Source organism: Girardinichthys multiradiatus, chromosome 18, assembly GCF_021462225.1.
Source record: "Girardinichthys multiradiatus isolate DD_20200921_A chromosome 18, DD_fGirMul_XY1, whole genome shotgun sequence".
Taxonomy (NCBI): Eukaryota; Metazoa; Chordata; class Actinopteri; order Cyprinodontiformes; family Goodeidae; genus Girardinichthys; species Girardinichthys multiradiatus.
Genome location: NC_061810.1, coordinates 51,165,819 through 51,186,228, shown reverse-complemented (window position 1 = coordinate 51,186,228; position 20,410 = coordinate 51,165,819). Strand labels below are relative to the sequence as shown.

The 20,410-nt window shown below is 42.9% G+C and overlaps 2 protein-coding genes across 4 annotated transcripts; one reads left to right on the top strand and one right to left on the bottom strand.

The window, feature by feature from the left end:
* Positions 1-272: 272 nt before the first annotated feature.
* On the top strand, positions 273-3,113 carry serp1 (stress-associated endoplasmic reticulum protein 1). The gene is made up of 3 exons (XM_047392431.1): positions 273-454; positions 984-1,056; positions 2,623-3,113. Exons 1-3 carry the CDS (start codon positions 371-373, stop codon positions 2,661-2,663), a joined length of 198 nt encoding a protein of 65 aa, XP_047248387.1. The 5' UTR covers positions 273-370; the 3' UTR covers positions 2,664-3,113.
* Positions 3,114-4,948: 1,835 nt separating this feature from the next.
* Positions 4,949-16,036, bottom strand: mmp23bb (matrix metallopeptidase 23bb). 3 transcript variants are annotated; one of them, XM_047392429.1, is made up of 8 exons: positions 15,863-16,036; positions 11,235-11,347; positions 9,907-10,046; positions 9,533-9,700; positions 7,204-7,368; positions 6,968-7,078; positions 6,743-6,869; positions 4,949-6,629 (listed from the first exon to the last, which is right to left on the bottom strand). In XM_047392429.1, exons 1-8 carry the CDS (start codon positions 15,902-15,904, stop codon positions 6,437-6,439), a joined length of 1,059 nt encoding a protein of 352 aa, XP_047248385.1. In that variant the 5' UTR covers positions 15,905-16,036; the 3' UTR covers positions 4,949-6,436. The 3 variants fall into 3 exon arrangements, with proteins under 3 accessions (XP_047248385.1, XP_047248384.1, XP_047248386.1); XM_047392428.1 differs by lacking the exon at positions 15,863-16,036 and adding an exon at positions 15,655-15,815; XM_047392430.1 differs by lacking the exons at positions 7,204-7,368; positions 15,863-16,036 and adding an exon at positions 15,655-15,819.
* Between the last annotated feature and the right edge of the window lie 4,374 nt (positions 16,037-20,410).

Here is a 20,410-nt window from a genome sequence, read left to right as displayed (position 1 = left end):
GTACTGAAAATCTTCCGCCTTCAGTAGCTCTACTCCTGCAGCTTCATTAATTCTCTCAGTTCATATTGAAATGGAAACTTTATCCAGCCAGTAACTATTTATTAGGTTTGATTTTGTTTTCAAATTCAATTGAAGTCGTTGCTTTATTCTGAAAGACCGCACAGGAAGTTCTTATTTGGTAATCAGTTACTTGACGCAGGTCCGTGTGGTTCGCGGGGGCGTGGTTTGGTGAATGTGGGCAGGGCTTCGTGTTTTTGAGTACGTAGACAAAGCGGAGTTCCTCCCAGTCCGAGAGCCAGCGGTGCGGAGAGCGCGAGGAGAGTAAACAACGTAAATAAACCAAAAACAAACATCTAAAGAAGAAGAAAACATGGTGGCCAAGCAGAGGATCCGCATGGCGAACGAGAAGCACAGCAAGAACATCACACAGCGGGGGAACGTGGCCAAGTCCACGGTGAGTGACCAAACCGACCGGAACCAGCAGAACCAGGTCGCCGTGAGCGTCCGAGCCGCATTTTAGATTGATACTGACCCAACCGAACCTGTTTAAGCTCATGCTGCTGAGTCTGATGACATCATCATTAACAGAAACTGAGGTTCCTGAGGTCAATCAGCTGATTGGTTATCTTAATTAGTTAAGTAGAAGACAACTGGACTTCTTCTCTTGTTTCTTGAAGACGTTTCAGATGTCATGTAGAAGGCTTCTTCAGTTTTCACAACACCTTGTTTCTCCGAAAGTTCTGCAAATGTGGAAAAAAAACCCAGTTTCTGATCGCAAACCAAACTGCTGTAGATGATCGAGCATCAGGATCATTCCTGAAATCAGTCAGGAACACAAGGAGAAAGGTAGCTGTCAGGTTTCCAGAAGATGGGCTGATTATCAATGAGTGTGATCAGATCATATTCAGACTGATGAAGACTCCTCTCATCATCATATTACCTATCAGAGCTGATTAATCATCAAGCTGATCTCTGTGTTTCAGAGGAACCTGGTGGAGGAGAAGGGAGTGGGCCCATGGCTGCTGGCCCTCTTCATCTTTGTTGTCTGTGGATCAGGTGAGTCTTCATAGATCAGCTATCAGTCAGGTCTTTCAAATCAGTATTGATCTCTTAATAAACCTCCTTTTTAATGAAGCCACTGAAGAACCTGCAGCTCACAGTTACATGACAGCATTATGATAATGATGATGATGGTGGTGGTAGGAGGAGATAATTACCAACTTTATCAATAAATCTAATTAAACTCACTGTGCTTAAAATCAGTGAGAAGAGAGTCAGATGATCAACAGACAGAAACCCAGAGAGGAGGCCAGCTGCCACCACTAGGGGGCAGCAAAGGCCAAAGCTGCTCACTGCATTTGAAGACATTTTTTTTTTTTTTTATCAATTTGTTATATCCTTTATCACTTTTATGTTTTAAGACTTTTTCTTTTACAGTGTTTACTTCAGCTTCATTATTGGTTATAACAGTTTCTTACTTATTTTTTCTTAAAGCCGTAAAAGTTTTTTATCTTAGTTTTCCAACTGCGTCTTACAGCCTTCTTCAAATCTTTACTGTATTTTTTTCTTTGACAATATAAAATGTTTTCTTTTTTTCAAATGTTTTTAGAACTTATAATTTACAGCTGTTTTTATTTTATACATTTCTGTGTGCTTATTTATTTGGTTGGCCATCTTTACATTGGGGCGACTGTGGCTCAGGTGGTAGGAGTTTGTCCTAATTTGTGGGTTGCCGGTTCAAACACCCGCTCTGTCCGTCTCAGTTGTTGTGTCCGTGGGCCAGACACTTCACATGCTTGGCCTGCTGATGGTGGTCAGAGGGTCCGGTGGCACCATCAGTCTGCCCCAGGGCAGCTGTGCCTACCACTGTCAGTGTGTGAACGGGTGGATGACCCGTGCTTGTAGTGCTGGCCATTTAACATTTCATTGTTTTAGCACCCTATTTCTAATCTACATTTTTATGGATCTGTTTTACTGTACATATTTGACAGCAGTTTCTTTCACAATTAAATTTTTTGTCTTTCATTATTTTTGTTTTTTAATTTAAACTTTTTAAAATTGTTTTTAACATCAGTTCTTTATCTGTATTTTTTTCCATTAGTAGAAGTGTTTCATTTTGCTTTTTTCCCCATTCAGTCCTCATTATGAACAGAATAACAGCCATACTGGTAATAAGGAAAGGGAATAAAATAAAGTAAGAATGTAGACTTTAAGTTTAATACAAACTTTCAAATGTAGTCATGCAGATCAACTCAAAGGCATTAACAGAGAACATGTGACCTCTGTAAGCGGGCACTTTGACCTTTCACAGTAAATGTTGCTGCGCTCTGAAGTCGCTCCAACCTCAGAGAGAAACAATCGATAAGGGACACCTGGGGTGCCATTGTGTTTTTCTGAGCATGCTTGGTCGAACACAGACCAGTTATTGATCAGAGGTCTCTTGAATCCAGGCGGCTTGTTTATTCAGAGTCTGATGGCTCTCGCAGTGCCTGGTCAAAAATGACATTTATAAAATGAGTGGTTATTAAAGGTAAAAACAAAACTTAAACCCAAAGACATAATAAAAATTAAGAAATCAAGTGTTCATCTCTGTGACTCACCTGATCGTTTGTTTACCTGCAGCCATCTTCCAGATCATCCAGAGCATCAGAATGGGCATGTAGAGTGACATCATCAGCCGGGGGCGGGGCCTGAACTGAGAAAGCATGACATCATCAGACAGCTGAGTTCCTGAAGCAGAGCAACAAAAACATTCCTGAGATTTGACATCACTCTGACGACTCAAAGAAACCCCGCCCACCCTCATCTAGCCCCGCCCTTCAGCATTATCCCCGCCCCCAGAGACTCGGGCTATTATTTGTGTTGCTGCTTGCTGACTTTCCCACAGAACTTCACCCTGTGCCTTCCTCTGTTTACCTGGACTGTAGCCCTGCCCCCTCTGGGTACACCTTAACCTGAATAGGGGGGTGGAAGTCCAGATACAATCTGTCTCCCTGACAGGAAGTGACCTTTTGAATCAGAAGGTGTAAAGGTGCCGACAGGTGAGGCTGCACCGTGTGCAGCTGCACCTGAACATTCCTGATCCACCAATAAAATTTCACTCTAAATATCAACACTGCCTCTGTGTTTCCTGTCCCATGGCTCTCCTGGTCCTGGTCAAGGGTCTGGTTCTGGAATGGTCTGGTTTCTGATTGTTCTGTATTTAAGTTTTATTTCTGCTTTAATTCTAATTAAACTCGCTGAATTAATCCGGTTCGATAGTTTCAATTTGTAATGATCAATATTTATTATAATAATTGATAAAGCTGGAGCATTCTATTTGCCCACCAGGAGGAGCAGTTTTACCACTAGCAGCTCAGTGAAGCTTTCTCTGTCTGGATCCTCCAGTTTCTCAGATGAAGTCTCAGTGATGTTGGAAATGTTCTTTGCAGGGGTCAGAAAATCGCACAGCCACTCCACACGTATGTGGAGGAGTTAAGTCTGATGCTCGAACCTTGATCTCTTGTAAACAGATTATCCACATGAACTCAAAGCTTCATCTGTGGGACAAAATGACTCAACTTCTCCAGGAACCAAAAATGACCTCCCATCTTCCTACAGTTACTGACCCAGGACTTCTTGTCCTGTTTAGCCTCATGTTAGCAATAGGGTTAGTCTATTTTTTTTTTCCCCACGTTTAACCCTGGATTTACCTTGTTTTTCTCAAGTCAAATCAAGTTTATTTATGTAGGACTTTTCAGCAACAAGGCACTCAAAGCGCTCATGATTTTTTCTTGCCTTGTTCCACTTCATATTTGTTCCGTTTCTCCTGTTTTTGTCCTGTTTTCCTCATGTTTATCCCATGTTTGTCCCCATATTGTCCTCTTTTTGCCCTGTAATCATTTAATGACTGTTCAAGGTCCAGTATTGCCTGTTTTGGTGCTTAGTCCAGGTTTTATCCCATGTTGAATCAACAATTGCCCTGGTTTTGTCCAAAAATACCATTTCATTTGTTCCTTGATTCTATCAAATGTTTATCTCTGTTTTGTCCAATGTGTCCTGTGTTTAACCCATGATTCTCTTGTATTTGTCCCATTATTCTTTCGTTTTTGTCACATGTAATTCCCCGTTTGTCCCATGTTCAACCCTGTCTCCATCCCACAGTCTGTCCCTGCAAGAATGCAGCGTCTCTGACCTACATCAGCGTCTCTAGTTGGTCCCTCTGCGTTCAGAGCAGACGTTCTTTGTTCTCTGGCTTTTGTTCCCAACGTTCAGTGGGTCGTCCTCAGACGACAGCTGGACACTCATTCAGGAAGCTGGAAAACAACAACGGGCTGCTCAGACAGAGACGTCCTGCAGCTGAAGCAGGCTGCATCATCGTCATGGTAATAATCAGGACTCAGAGCAGTGAGGCTATTTCTGCACCCAGCTTTTGATCAACAGAACCAGGATGTGGTTCTGTCAGCTGCGCATAAACGGTTTTTGATGTAGACAAGTTCCTGAAATTCCTCCAGATTTCTAGAATGGTTTTAAGATATTCTGCTCTGTGAAGGACAAAATAAGCAGATTCCTTCAATCTTACTGTAAGAATCTTTGCTCTTTATCGCTTCACTGATTTACTTACACAGAAACAAACAGAACCTCTGAACAAAATAAAACTGATCAGGTCTTTACCAGGTTCTAAAGTCCTTGCAATGTGACATCAAACATAAAAACTGATAAGAGGCCACTCTGTCTACATTTAATAAAGATGAAGCCAAGATTGAAGAGCTGAGTGGAACACTGTCTCTACTGGAGTTTATGGGAAACTAACCACCCAGGAGATGGTGGTTGATTACCTGATCATCATCAGTGTGAGCTTTTCTATAAAAGCAGGAGTTTTTATCATGTGCTGCTCTGGAGCATTCAGGTGTGTTAACACAATACAAGGCTAAAATGAGAAAATGAGTTCCATCATGGCTGAAACCAGCAGACTTGAACGCTCTCCTTTATTAAACGTGGCTCAATATCCTGTTACTGATGTTGAAAATACACACATACAAAAAAATCTAGATGAAATAATCAGTCTGAAAAATTTAGGACATTGTATGCTGTTTTTCTTTTTTCCATTACTGACCCGGAAAACCTGAGACCCTTTTATATTTTGGATCTATGATTTAAAGACTCAACAGAAATCAGACTACTTTGCTTGTTTTATTAGAATATTGTGTTCAGTTTGTTGGGCAGCTAAAAAACACATATTTTGAGACTCCCTCTACTTTAGATGTGACATTTTTGGCCCCATGGGAAAACATTTGGAAACAATCTCTGCAGAAGTGAATCACAATAACAACACGAAGTAAAAAGTTTCCAAAACCAATGTTAGCATCCTGGCGCTAACGTTTAACTTAGCATAGGAAACCAACCCTAACAGACAGTATTGGAGCAATAATAGCAGGCTAATGCTATCAAGGCTAACATTTAATTTTACCAAGTGACAAAATGTTGCTAACATTAGCATGCTAGCAGTTAGAGCTATTTATTATGGTTTTTACATTGAGATTTCAGAAAATAATGCTCTGAAACTGTATCCTAGTCAAGTCTAAACTGTAAATGAAAACATAGAAATGAGCTGGATTTCCACTGAGTGCCTCGCAGCTGAATGATTTCTAAAACATCTGTTTGCTCTCCGATATTTCACAGCTTTGGGTGGTTGTGGATGAGGTTCTGCACAGAGACCTCTTCACCTGCATTCTCTCATGGTAGTAACAAAGACACAGCCTGACCCAAACAACCCATCGTTTGCTGATATGATGCTGATACCTCCTCCTCAGCACTGACACACCCATCTGAGCTTGGAGGACTAAAGTTGTGCTAGTTTTATCAGAGCTGGAATCATTCATACCAAGGAGAATACCTGGTCAGGTATGAAAATAATGATGGTGTTTTCTGTTCTGTAGCAAGGCTGAAACTAATGGTGGAGGCACAGAAAAATCCCAGGTATTAACAAAACTTCACAGATAAAGCTGAGGTCATAGAAACATCCAAGAGAGCAAAAGAGGATCTCAGAGAGGACTCGGAGTTTAGCAGCGAACTGATTGCCTTCAGTGTTGTGTTCAAACAGGTCATGTAGGTCATAGACAGCACAGCAGGGTCTTCATGAAACTGACTAACAATAAGTTGTGTAACCTGTTGATGTCCCTGACATCAATACAGATTATGAGGAGGTGAAGTAAAGTTCAGATCTATTCACCTGCCAGAGGGCCTGTAGATTTCTGGATCTATGTTTCCCCATCAGACGAGTGATTTGGGAATGAGGCATCCTGTTGGCACCACAAGCTGCATCAAATCTCAGAAACCTCACTGATCACCTGACCCTAGAAACTGATAGACTTTTCCTGAGGGTTATTATGTCCCACGACAAGTCTCCCTATCCTCCCAGCATCTGCTGTCCCTGTGTCCATCCCTGCAGATGTTCTCAGCTGTTTGACGGCTGCTCTGGTTTCAGCCGGATGGCCCATGAGTTGGCAGATACAATGTCTCCGCGTCGGTGGATCCGGCAGGTGTAGATGCCCTCATTGAACTCGTTTGCGACGATGCGGAGGTCTCTGTCCTTCATCACGATGTAACCAGGGATGGAGGTCAGGATCTGCTCGCCATCTTTGTACCAGCTACAGCAAACAGAGACAGAGGATGGAAGAAGATGGAGGAAATGGTTTGAGTGGTCGAATGCTAAGTACAGCCTCAGTAATAATCACCAGCCTCAGTTTTCATCTGTGCTGACCTGACTTTAGGGGGCGAGCGGGGGCTTTTGGTCCCACAGCGAAAACCCACCACCTTCCCTCGAGGAACCATCTTGATCTTTACGTTGGCCGGAGGCGACGTTGGCGTGGCAACCACATCCAAGGGCTCTGTGGTGGGAATGAGACAGACAGCAAATAAGTTTACAGACCAGCGACAAGGTCCACTAGAGAGAGTTACTATGGAGGACTCCAGTGTGGAAAATCACCATAGCAGAGGTCACAGCGCTGGGGACAGTTCTTCCTCATAAAGATCTTCCTTCGCTCACAGAAACCAAGTCGAGCCCATGGATCACAGACTCTCTTCTTATTTCGGCATCCTGCAAACACACAAACCCAACATGCTGCACTCAGGTACTGCAGCTGCTAGCATCCAGGAAGTAGAAATCAATTAGATTTCAGATTAAACTTAAGATAGGAACACATTTTTGCTCTGGGTTGGTACCATAGAGTCTTTGGATCCCCCACACATCATCCTGAGCAATGTTTCTCTGTCCGGTGTATGTGGCGTTGGGATGCATCAGAGCTTCAGGGTCTCTGGAGTGCCACAGACCCAAAGCATGACCAATCTCATGAGCTGCCACCTGGACCAGGTCGTTCAGCCAGACTCCTGTAGATTCACACAGAATCAGTGGGCCAAAACTAGCTCAGGTTCAGTCAGTCAACTGGGGTTCTGTTAGTCTGTTAGTGCAAACACACCCTCCATTTCTGCTACCTGTATGACCCCTTCTCTTTTCCAATGGTTATAATCAGTCTGACAGAGGGAGGTATCTCAATCCTTGTGGTTTTTAGTATAACAATGACCATCAGTGGGACCCTTTGTGGGGTTCCTTGAGACGACATTGTTGTAAATAAGCGCCGTTTAACTAAATAATCTGAACTGAAACTATCTCTGTAGTTATGCTGCTATAGGCTTAGGCTGCTGGAGGACATAATGACCACTTTCACCCTCTTCGCTACATTCTCATACTACTCTCCAATTTTGCATTATTTGCTGTTATTTCAGCTTTTAACTTTGTTCTCTCTTTTCTCTTCCTAGAAGCTACACCTGGCCTGACTCTGTGTCTACCTGTGACACCTTTCTGGAGAGGGGCATCGTCCAAGCTTCTGCTGGCAACAATGTAATGCTCACCTTCTACAGATGATCCACATAGCCCTGTCTTTCAGTGTTTAACCCTTTCTCTCTCCTAGACATGGCTACTGACTGAGCTTCTACTGTAACTAACTCTATGTTCTCTCTTTCAGACTCTAACCTTGAAAACTGGCTCAGAGTTTATCTGTTCTTTCTTTCTAGATGAAACGACTAAAGGAGCTACATCCATTAACATTTACTTTTCCTTCCCATAGAAAGTACTCCTGGATCAGTGCTTCTTTGTTCTCTTTGTGTCTCTGCTCTGTTCTCTCAAACCTCCAGTCGGTCGTGGCAGATGGCCGTTCACACTGAGCCTGGTTCTGGTTCTGCTGGAGGTTTCTTCCTGTTAAAAGGGAGTTTTTCCTCTCCACTGTCGCTACATGCATGCTCAGTATGAGGGATTGCTGCAAAGTCAACGCCAGTGACTGTCCACTGTCTCTACATGCTCATCCAGGAGGAGTGAATGCTGCAAGTCACTGACTGGTTGCAATCTGCTGGGTTTCCTTAGATAGAAAAACTTTTTATCCAATTTGAATAAATAACTGAATCTGACTGAACTGTTCAATAGTTAGGATTAATAGGAATGTATGAACCTGACTGTTGTGAAGAACCTTGAGACGACATGTGTTGTGAATTGGCTCGATATAAATAAACTGAATTGAACTGAATAGTTCATTTGTAATAGAAGGTGTCTGTGCTCAGGAATCACAGGATTTAGATGAACAAAATCACTTTTTAATTCAAAGAGTTAGTCTGTTGTTTCAGAAACCCTTTGTAAATCTGAAACAGCCTATTAACCATCGTTAATAGAGGATAAATGCATGGTCTAGACATTTTCAACAGGATGGAGATTGGAGCTTTAAGAGGACTATTGTCCAGTTGGATTACCTAACTATAACCAAGTTTCAACCATTTGACACAGACTGTTCCCCTCAGATGAAACAAAACAGGTTAGGATGCTCAGGAACGACACAGGAACCACCAAAGCTCTTGTGTGACCAGTTTGACTGTCCACATGGAAACTAGTTTCACATCACCATAGGCTGAGAGTATGGAGACCAAAAAAGAACCCTCTGCTCCAAAAGAGACATTTTAAAGCTGGCCTGAAATCTCCAGCTACCCACATGATTAAGCCAAAAATGTCTTCAGGAGCAAAGTTCATGGTAACAAAGATGGAGCTGTATGGAGCTGTAATGTTTAAGTGGTTCAAACCTAAAAACACTGTACCGACTGTCCAGCATGGTGATGGCAGCATCATGCTGTGGGGCTGTTTCACTGTCAGTGGTACGGGGGCATTGCACAAGGTAGAATAAATAGTGAGAAAGTAGGGCTAATTCTTTAACTTCCCCTCATAACAAGAGTTTATTGGATGAAAATTCGACACAATCGAGTGTTTCAACAGAACAATGATCCAAAACACTCCTGAACGACACTGTAAATAAATCTAAAACAAATCTCATGCTAGCATAGATGTATTTACACAATAATGACTGGTTTGACAAGGTACCCGTTATGATTACAGAACATTTTGTTGGGTCTCCTATTCTGGTCTACTGGTCAATCACCTGTGGAGTTCCTCCGGGATCTGTACCAGAGTCCTATTGTTTGCTTGAATTAATTAATTTTAGTGTTGAGGTATCACCTTGTTTCCAGCTGAACCTGGACTTCCCAAGGATCCAGAACTCGTGGTTGTCAAAATGGATCTCTCCTCGTGGCGGAAGGAAGGCGTGAGCCAGTTCCCCATTCAGGCCGTCAAAGCACGGGTGAAGAGGAGACCACCAGCAGTCGGTGTGATTGAAGGTGTAGAAACCTAACACACCAAAGACATTTTGATAAGTTCAGGGAACGTTAGATGCACCAATGTTTATATAACTCTCCTTTAAAGGATTTAATTTTTAAATCTAACAAAAGTTAAGAATCTAAACTGAATTCAGCTGAGAGGTAATGCAAGACATCATCAGAACATTTTATTTTATTTCCTAACAGCCGCTTTTATTCATCCATTGTGTGACATACCGATGGTGATGTCAGCAGTGGCGTTGCCATCAGTAACCTCGATGAAGGTCAACGGCGACACATCGCTCCACTTGGTGAAGGCGATGCTAATGGCCTTCCGAGTGTCCTCCTTGTTCAGAGTGTTGGGGAATTTGATGATCCTGGAATGATGAAGAGACAGCAGGTCAATGGGCTTTTTTGGCCTCAGCATTACCTGGCAGGTTGTTTCAAGATCCGCCTCGTTCACAGAGGCTGACAGACTTTCTCTGAGTCTCAAACACCACCAAGCTGGGTGCGTACCTTGTTGATACAGCAGCTCCATGGTTATAAGGGTTTTAAATGAGAACTGCTTTACGCTGAGCCACCCCAGCTCTGTGAAAACCTCCCTCAGCAGCTCAGAGGAGTAACATTTTAAACAGCACACAGAAATGTGAAGATACTGAAAGAAGCTACTGCTAAGATTTCAGAGCATCATCTGAACGGCTCCTCCGCATGATTGATCATAACTATTCCTCTACATAACAAGCTGAAACATTTTCTGCTGTATTCACAAACCGTTTGGATTACTGGGAGTTTTATTTAGCTCAAGAAAAAAAATCATTTTTTCTTTATTCTTTCAGACGTCTAAATTAACATTCAGTCTCCACCGAATTGGACTTCGTTCAGATGAACATCCAAGATGAAAATCCTCAGCAGGAGGTTATCCATAATAATGTCTCATGAAAAAGGAACGGGAGAACCATCCATATATCCACATGCTGTTCAGAATGCCCAAAGTCAGTGATCTGAGACCAACCAAAGGTCTGCAACACCATATTAAAGACCAGTTCTGATTTAGAGATGTTTAGTCATAATCCCACATGGAAACTTCATCCTACTGGCTCCTCAGCTAGGTTCATCCCCAAAACATCTGGACCCTTGGTTCCACTGACCCTCACATCATCAGTCAGATTAAAAGCAGTTACATTCTGAATGAGTGGGTCTGACTTTACATTTACCAAAGGAGCAGAGGTTCACTCTACATTGCTGCCAATTACCAGCTTCTGCTACCTACCTTTACAAGGTTTTACCATCTTCAAGACCAGACGCATCTATCCACCCACAGCCTACCTTAACACATGGAGTATGGCCTGACAGGTGACTCCAGGTCGAATCTCACCTGACAGTGAAGCCCTGCAAAGGACTCAACCAACCCACCTTTACACCTTAGCAGATAAATTAAAAGATGGATCTTTCCACCGTTTTTGACTCCAGGACATGGTGAAAAGTACCTTAGACTGCATTTACCAGGTGTGATAAACTTAGAGTAAAGCTTTGTCTGCTTTCAGATGTTTCTGGTGCTGATCTACCTGTATGTGATGTTGTGGTGAGTCCACTTGTGTCCCAGGGGGTTGATGGCATAGCGTCTGATTCTGATTCCTCTGTCAGAAAACCTTTCTGTCATTATGCTGCTGCCAGATGTCTGCAAATAAAACATCAACTTTCAGTCAGCTGCCTAACATTCTACTGGTCACGTTTTACACTAATATTTCACCTGCCTGACCCTGGCTCAACAACTACTGGACCAAGGTCTTTGTCATTCTATCAGATGGTTCTGATAAGAAAGCTGAGACCAATTCCTGAACTGCTCTATTTGGTGTTGCACCAGAGTCACATTAATGAGACAGAAATCTTCTCAGCCTCCCTTGTATGTTCATTGGCTTCAAGATATCCCACATTTTATTAAGTTGACAAAAATTAGTATCACCTTGAGAGGCTCCTCTTTGAAAGTTTCTGAATTTTGGAACCATCTTATTAGAGCTCTCAGAGGAATAGATTTCCCTGGTATCCTGGAATAAAAAGGGCTCATGTGTAGGTGGATTGTTTTGCTTCGTTAATTCAATTCAATTTAATTCAGTTTTATTTCTGTAGCGCCAATTCACAACACATGTCGTCTCAAGGCTCTTTACAAAATTCAATCCAATCATACAGATTCCCAGTCAGATTCATACATTCCAATTAATCCCAACTATAAATCAGTGCATCTAGATTATTCAAAATGCTTAAAAAGTTTTTCTATCTAAGGAAACCCAGCAGATTGCATCCAGTCAGTGACTTGCAGCATTCACTCCTCCTGGATGAGCATGTAGAGACAGTGGACAGTCACTGGTGTTGACTTTGCAGCAATCCCTCATACTGAGCATGCATGTAGCGACAGTGGAGAGGAAAAACTCCCTTTTAACAGGAAGAAACCTCCAGCAGAACCAGAACCAGGCTCAGTGTGAGCGGCCATCTGCCACGACCGACTGGAGGTTAGAGAGAACAGAGCAGAGACACAAAGAGAACAAAGAAGCACTGATCCAGGAGTACTTTCTATGGGAAGGAAAAGTAAATGTTAATGGATGTAGCTCCTTTAGTCGTTTCATCTAGAAAGAAAGAACAGATAAACTCTGAGCCAGTTTTCAAGGTTAGAGTCTGAAAGAGAGAACATAGAGTTAGTTACAGTAGAAGCTCAGTCAGTAGCCATGTCTAGGGGAGAGAAAGGGTTAAACACTAAAAGACAGGGCCATGTGGATCATCTGTAGAAGGTGAGCATTAAGTTGTTGCCAGCAGAAGCTCGGACGATGTCCCTCTCCAGAAAGGTGTCACAGGTAGACACAGAGTCAGGCCAGGTGTAGCTTCTAGGACGAGAAAAGAGAGAACAAAGTTAAAAGCTGAAATAACAGCAAATAATGCAAAATTGCAGAGTAGTATGAGAATGTAGCGAAGAGGGTGAAAGTGGTCAATATATCCTCCAGCAGTCTAAGCCTATAGCAGCATAACTACACAGATAGCTCAGGATAAACTAAGCCACTCTAACTATAAGCTTTATCAAAAAGGAAAGTTTTAAGCCTAGCCTTAAAAGTAGACAGGGTGTCTGCCTCACGGACTAAAACTGGGAGCTGGTTCCACAGGAGAGGAGCCTGATAACTAAAGGATCTGCCTCCCATTCTACTTCTAGAGACTCTAGGAACCACCAGTAAACCTGCAGTCTGAGAACAAAGTGCTCTGTTAGGAACATATGGACCAATCAGATCTCTGATGTATGATGGAGCTAGATCATTAAGGGCTTTATATGTGAGGAGGAGAATTTTAAATTATATTCTGGATTTAACAGGGAGCCAATGAAGGGAAGCTAAAATAGGAGAAATATGATCTCTCTTTTTAATTTTCATCAGAACTCTTGCTGCAGATTTTGAATCAGCTGAAGGCTTTTAACTGCATTTTGTGGACATCCTGATAGTAAAGAATTACAATAGTCCAGCCTTGAAGTAACAAATGCATGGACTAGTTTTTCAGCATCACTCCTGGACAGGATATTTCTAATTTTGGCAATGTTCCGGAGGTGAAAGAAGGAAATCCTAGAAACCTGTTTAATATGGGATTTAAATGACATGTCCTAGTCAAAGTTAACACCAAGGTTTTTTACTTTATTATCGGAGGTCAATTTAATGCCATCCAGGTTAAGTGATTGACTAAGCAGTTTCTTTTTTAAAGACTCCGGTCCAAAGACGACAACTTCTGTCTTGTCTGAATTTAGAAGCAGAAAATTTAAAGTCATCCAAGTTTTTATGTCTTCAAGACATGCTTGTAGTCTATCTAACTGGTTGGGTTCATCAGGATTTATGGATAAGTAAAGCTGAGTATCATCAGCGTAACAGTGAAAATTTATCCTATGCTGCCTGATAATTTGACCTATTGGAAGCATATATATAGTAAAGAGAATTGACCCAAGTACTGAACCCTGTGGTACTCCACAATTAACCCTGGAGTTTAAAGATGATTTATCATTTACATGAACAAACTGGAATCTGTCAGACAGATAAGATTTAAACCAGCCTAGCGCTGTTCCCCTGATCCCTACAGCATATTCCAGCCTTTCTAAGAGTCAGTCTCTGGGTTTGTTTTGGGTCAAAAGTCAGTTTTGGATGTTAACTTTGGGTCAGACCATAGTTTGGAGTATTGGGTTTGAGTCATAGCTCCATTTCAGGTATAGGTTTGGGTCAGAAGTCTGTTTTGGGTCAGAAGTCAGTTTTGGGTTTTGGGTCAGAACTCAATTTCATGTATTGGTTTAGGGGCAAAGCTCAGTTGTGGGTTTGACCATGGGTCAGAACTTAGGGTCAGGTAGAGCTGAACAATATTGGGAAAGCATGCGATAATATGACAAATCATTAAAAAGTGACATTGTCTTTTTGCTTTAAGTTCATAGCAGAAAGATGCCAAAGATGCTGTATTCATTACTTACATCTCAACATCATTAGAACTATGATGCAGTTTTTTGTGTTGAAGTTCTGAATAACTTCACCAGCTCTTTACCATCTGAAAACCTTTTATGGCGCATAAACCTATTTTAGAAAACATGATCCAGGCATAGAGATCCTGAATTCATGGTCTTCAAATAATTAGCTAACATTTATTGCAGTGCAGGAACGTATTTGTGATATAAATATAGCATGAAGTGATTTAGCAGTAATGGCAAATTTGTGATATATTGTGCAGGCACTAGTTTCAGACAGTTTTGGGTCAGAACTCAGTGTTTGAACAGAGTCGTGGTCAGACTCTGATTCCACACAGATGTACAAACTTTTCTTTCATGCCCGCTACCCTCCTCCCACATATATATCACCCCCAAGTGAACTGGGCTCAGAGTCTGCTCTGTTCTGTTCCTGCTTATTACTGAAACATGTTTCGAATCAGACTGGACCAGAACACAGAGAAAACTGATTCTGATCATTAACAGCAGCAGCGCACCCTGTTGGATCAAATAACAGAACCATTAACATAAATCAGAAGTTTCGGAACAAACAGGCTCACTGCGCAGACACATCTGAAAGCTCAGAATACAAACCAGAACCATCTGATCTAACTCCACCTCCCTCCAAATACCAAGGGTCCGATCCAAGAGTCAAACACATTCACCTCAAACATCTCCTCGGTCTGAGGATTCCTAAAGGATTACTAACATGAAAACAACCTGGTGAAAACCTTCACAGCTGCATCTGGACTTGTTCTACAACCAGGTCCTCCCAGTTACAGGCTGACCAGGTCCACCATGAATGGGTCCAGCAGGATTTTGGACCCCAGATTCTGATAATCAGTCTGGTTTTGGGTTTCAGACCCAGTGGGAGTGAGAGGGAGCTGCAGCTGCCTGACAGACACTTACGTCCATCAAATGTTCTGGTTTCAGATCCTCTGAGAAGTGTTCTGAGTAGGAAAACTGGAAAACACTGAGCTGCAGCGGCTTTATCCAAATGGACCTCTGTTTGGATCCAGTGTTTGGTTTATAAGAAGTAAGATGGGCAGCCGGACTGCAGAAAGGTTCCTCTGTGAGACTTTAACCAGACTAATTCAGACATTTGTCTCTGAGCTCCAACCTTCAGCCCGTAAAGGTGAACCGGTCCCGATAAGACTCACCTGGCGCTGCTCAGGACCCACCTTCACCTTCAGACCTCGTCCATCTGCAGATCTGCATGAAGACCAGCCTGTTTTTCAAAGTTTCCTGGTTCTGACTGAATCTCAGCACCTGGTGTATTTGGACTTCCATACCAGTGATATGGAGAACATCCTCATATCACACAGAGAACATTAAACTGGACCCACAGAATGAGACTAATTACTCAGAAGCTAAAGAACAGCTGAGCCAGAACCAACAGGGCGGCTGCAGAGAACAAAACAGAAACCCGTAGACGTGTACAGGGACCCAAACATCCCCAAAGAGACAAAGAGAGATACAAAAGTTCGGGAACTTACTGACTTTAGCTGAACTGAGGGGCCCCTGATGAAGCTCAGGGGCCCCTCAGTTATCATCGCCCAGATTTAATGATCGTCTGCTGCTTGTTCCTCAGAAGACACTCTGAGGTCACACATCCCAGTCAGCTGAGCCATTAATCAAACACTCACACTGACTTAACCGAACCGAACCGAACCGGACCGAAACGAGCCAGAACTTTACACTGACCTTCATCATCATCATCGTCATCAGGAGCAGGAGGAGCGTCATGGTGCCACCTATCACTTCTTTTTCTTCCCTTCCGTCCTGACCGAACTCCGCTCCGGACCGACTGAGGGAAGTTCACGGAGTGTGCTCGCTGCTGCAGGCAGGGCTGTCCGGGTGGGCGGGGTCAGGTGTGTGCGCGGTGTCCGTTTACATGGAAACATTTTAACCGTTTCTGGACAGAACCCATCCGGACCTGCCCAACAAAGAGGAAGCCTCTCCTCACTGGAAGACAAACAAGAGTCTGAGCACTGACTCCCAGATCCCCCGGGGCCTTCAGGGGCCCAGGTAGGGTGACCCTGAGGTGTTTTCCTGGTCCAGATGTTTCGGACATCTGTAAAAACAGACGATCCATCAGCCGCTCGAAAACAGAGTCCCATGAAGGAAAGGTTCCGAGCTTTTAATATTTGACAAAAGAAAAGAGAAGTTTTCTTGGGGTTAAGAGGCTTGAACTGGATCAGAACCTGCTGCTATCAGAAGGATTAACTAAATTGATGCATTTAGAAACATTTACAGGTTAAAAAATAACATTTTGGGATGAAAAAACAAAGAATCGAAACTCTATAACTCCAAAATGCTAATGTAGACTGGGTTCTGGTGGGTTTGGACCAGGGTATGTGATTGCTCAGTTCTGGTTCACATATGAACATCAGCATTGATTAACCAAGCATCATCAATAAGAGCACCTCTTTAAGAATAATGGTGTTTGTTACATGAGTTTTGTTAAAACAACACCAGGATGGAAAGACATCAGCAATGACCCTAGAGCAGCAACTGTTGCTGCCTATCAACCTGGGAAAGGTCATATGGACATTTCCAAACTACAGAGAGAAAGAATATTCTCAAGTGCAAAACATCTCGGGCAGCTGCTTATCTTCCCAGGAGTGGACATCCCAGCAGATTCATCCCAAGGTCAAAGAGTAAAGCTCAGAGAGATGACCAAAAAACTCCAGAGCTCCACCTCAGGCTCTACAGGCCTCAGTTAGCATGATAAATGTTCAAGTCCAAGACTGAAGAAGTGTAGATTGCTTAAAACTATTGAAAAGAAAACCTCTTCTCTGATGTGTGATTCTGAGGCTTTTTCTAATCATCTCTTTGCTGCCTTAATTAAATATTTCTGCCCTTGTTTCTTATCTGCAGCACCGCTGACTGCTACAGCTGACCCAACATAACTGTTGATTTCACATAAGATGCAACACATAGTCAAGATAAACTGATACAAGAGGATGACCTTTAGGAGGGTTAAAAACAGGCGTAGATAAAAGCAGGACTCATCATCCATTCTTTGCTCCTCTCGGTTCATCCCTAAGATGGGCTGAGGAGGGCCCGGTACCGAAGGTGAATGTCACTCTGTATCTGTTAAGTTGTATACTCTGTTCACTGATCATTTTGGCGTTAAATCTTGATTTAATGGTTAATGATAAATGAACCATTTATCATTATTTCACAAGGTAAATACTTGGTTTTACTGGTTGGGTCTTGGAACTGGAGAGAAACGGACCCGGTGGTACACCGGGAGGAAAGAGAGTAAAGACTCCCATTTTACAACAATAGAATAATGAAACTGAATCTAAATTCAATTCAATTCAGTTTATTTCTATAGCTCCAATTCACAACACATGTCGTCTCAAGGTTCTTCACAACAGTCAGGTTCATACATTCCTATTAATCGTAACCATTGAACAGTTCAGTCAGATTCAGTTATTTATTCAAATTGGATAAAAAGTTTTTCTATCTAAGGAAACCCAGCAGATTGCATCCAGTCAGTGACTTGCAGCATTCACTCCTCCTGGATGAGCATGTAGAGACAGTGGACAGTCACTGGTGTTGACTTTGCAGCAATCCCTCATACTGAGCATGCATGTAGCGACAGTGGAGAGGAAAAACTCCCTTTTAACAGGAAGAAACCTCCAGCAGAACCAGAACCAGGCTCAGTGTGAGCGGCCATCTGCCACGACCAACTGGAGGTTAGAGAGAACAGAGCAGAGACACAAAGAGAACAAAGAAGCACTGATCCAGGAGTACTTTCTATGGGAAGGAAAAGTAAATGTTAATGGATGTAGCTCCTTTAGTCGTTTCATCTAGAAAGAAAGAACAGATAAACTCTGAGCCAGTTTTCAAGGTTAGAGTCTGAAAGAGAGAACATAGAGTTAGTTACAGTAGAAGCTCAGTCAGTAGCCATGTCTAGGAGAGAAATAGCTGCAGACGGAGGCTCTGCTGGATCAGGATGGACCGGACAGGTTGCTGTGTTTGGTTCTGACTTGGTCACTGTTTAAATCCTTCCCCTCATCCTGCCGTCTGATTGGCTGTTCACTCAGAGTATTGATCCCTGCAGCTCCAGCTTTGCTGACTGATGATGTTTTATTGTCTGAATTAATCTGGAGACACAAATGAGCTGTTCTAAGACGCCTCATCGGCAGCTCGACTCACTCCTCATTTTTATTATTATTATTTGTATTATTGGTGTTGGTATAATTACCATTATTATCATTATTATTGTTGTTGTTTATCAGGAAAGGACAGCTGGTCACCTTCAGTCTCTGCAGAGCTCAGCAGAAGCTGCATGTCAATGAGCTGCACTGTTTCACTGCAGCGGCTCACAGTGACATCGATCTATTCTTACCATCATCATTTTTATAATCATCATTAGCATAACAATTACATCTTTATTTTCATCATCATCATTTCCATCAGCACAATCATCATCATGATCATCTTCATCATCCTCACTGGCTTCACAACCATTATCATCATCTTCATAATCAGCATCACGATGCTGATTATGAAGATAATAATCAGGATTCGTTTGGTTTTACTGGTGTCTGTGAGAGTGTTTGACTTCCTGTCCTGATATCAGTATTTAACTGTGCCATCCTGGTGGTAATGGTTCTGGTCATGGTGGTTCTGGTATTTGAACTAGAGTTGGTTTGGGTCAATCTGCAGCCTTTTATTTTTATCTCAGTGATACCGATCTGTTAACTTTCTCTAACTGAAGTGACCAGCAATGAATACGATCCGTCCTCTACTTTAAGGAAGGAGCGTCCGCACTGTGTCCCACCATGTCTCGGGCCCCCGAGGGCCTCCTTCAGCACATCACACAGAGAGGAGGAGACGGACTTTTAGAGCAAGCTGAAGAATGACAATTTAATTACGCTTCTGTTCATTCATCTGTCCATCCACACACAGGGACAAACCTCTGAACACACACTGAATACACATTGAAACCACACACACACACACACACACACACACACACACACACACACACACACACACACACACACACACACACACACACACACACACACACACACACACACACACACACACACACACAACCACATCCACAGAAACACTCTCACACTGACAGAAACAGTAAAAGTCACAGAGACACTCTCTCTCTCTCCTCTTCAGCAGGTTCCCACAGCGCTCCCACCTCCTCCTCCTCGTCTCTGAATGGAAACTTGCTGTCTGTTTACAGGCTGGTGGTCGTCATAGAGACCAGCAGGTCAAACTGGACTTTTCAGCGATGTGACGTCTCACTCTTTAAAGTCAACATCCAACTGTGCAAACACCTGCTCCAACTGTCAGGACTCACAACACACTAGTGATAAGGCCCCACAGACCATATTGGGACCTTAAGGGCCCACAGTGCTTTGGGGTCCCAAAGACCTTTAGCACCCACAAACCTTCAGAGCCCCCACAGAGCCTGTAGGGGCCCTCCAAGCAAGAGTGTTTGAAGAACGTTCTGTTTTTGTTGCTGGAAACAGAATAATAACATTTTCTAGTCCAACAAAATAGGAGTCTGCATGTTCTCCTCATACATGTGTGGATTCTCTCTGGAGAGAACGGGCTCTCTCCAGGTACTCCGAAGAGAACCCAGTGGGTTCAATATAGTCATGTTTTTGGACTCCCACAGTCCAAAAACATGACTGTTTGGTCAACTGGTGTCTCAAAATTGCCATTAGGTGTGAATGGGTGTGTGCGTGGTTGATTATCCTGTGTGTCTCTGTGTTGCCCTGCAATGGACCGCTGTCCTGTCCAGGCTGTACCCCGGCGATAGGTACCAGCTCCCCTGCGACCCACTATGGTGAAACCAGGTATAGAAAATGGGTGGATGGATGGTTCTGAGAACGGTTTTTGGACTTTCAATAATCCGTTCATTTTTACTGTGTTTTATTATAATATTGCATGTTTATTGCTGAGCAGGTAAAAAGAAAAGTATTGACAATGAATAATTTTGCGTCTCTAGTTGGAAAAAAATAAAAGGTATGGAACCTGAGTATTTTTAACTTGCCTGTTTAGCCCCGCGGTGTAAATGGTTTGGACACCAGTGGTCTAGACTGAGGTCTTCTGCCTGCGGTTATTAGATCTACAGCGCCACTCAGAGGACAGAAGAGGTAATGGTCAGGAGGCAAACATTCCAGAGACAATGTATTTGGCGGCATGGACAAAACCGACTAACAGGAATTAACGAGCAGAATGAACGATTGGACTGATCTGATACCAGGC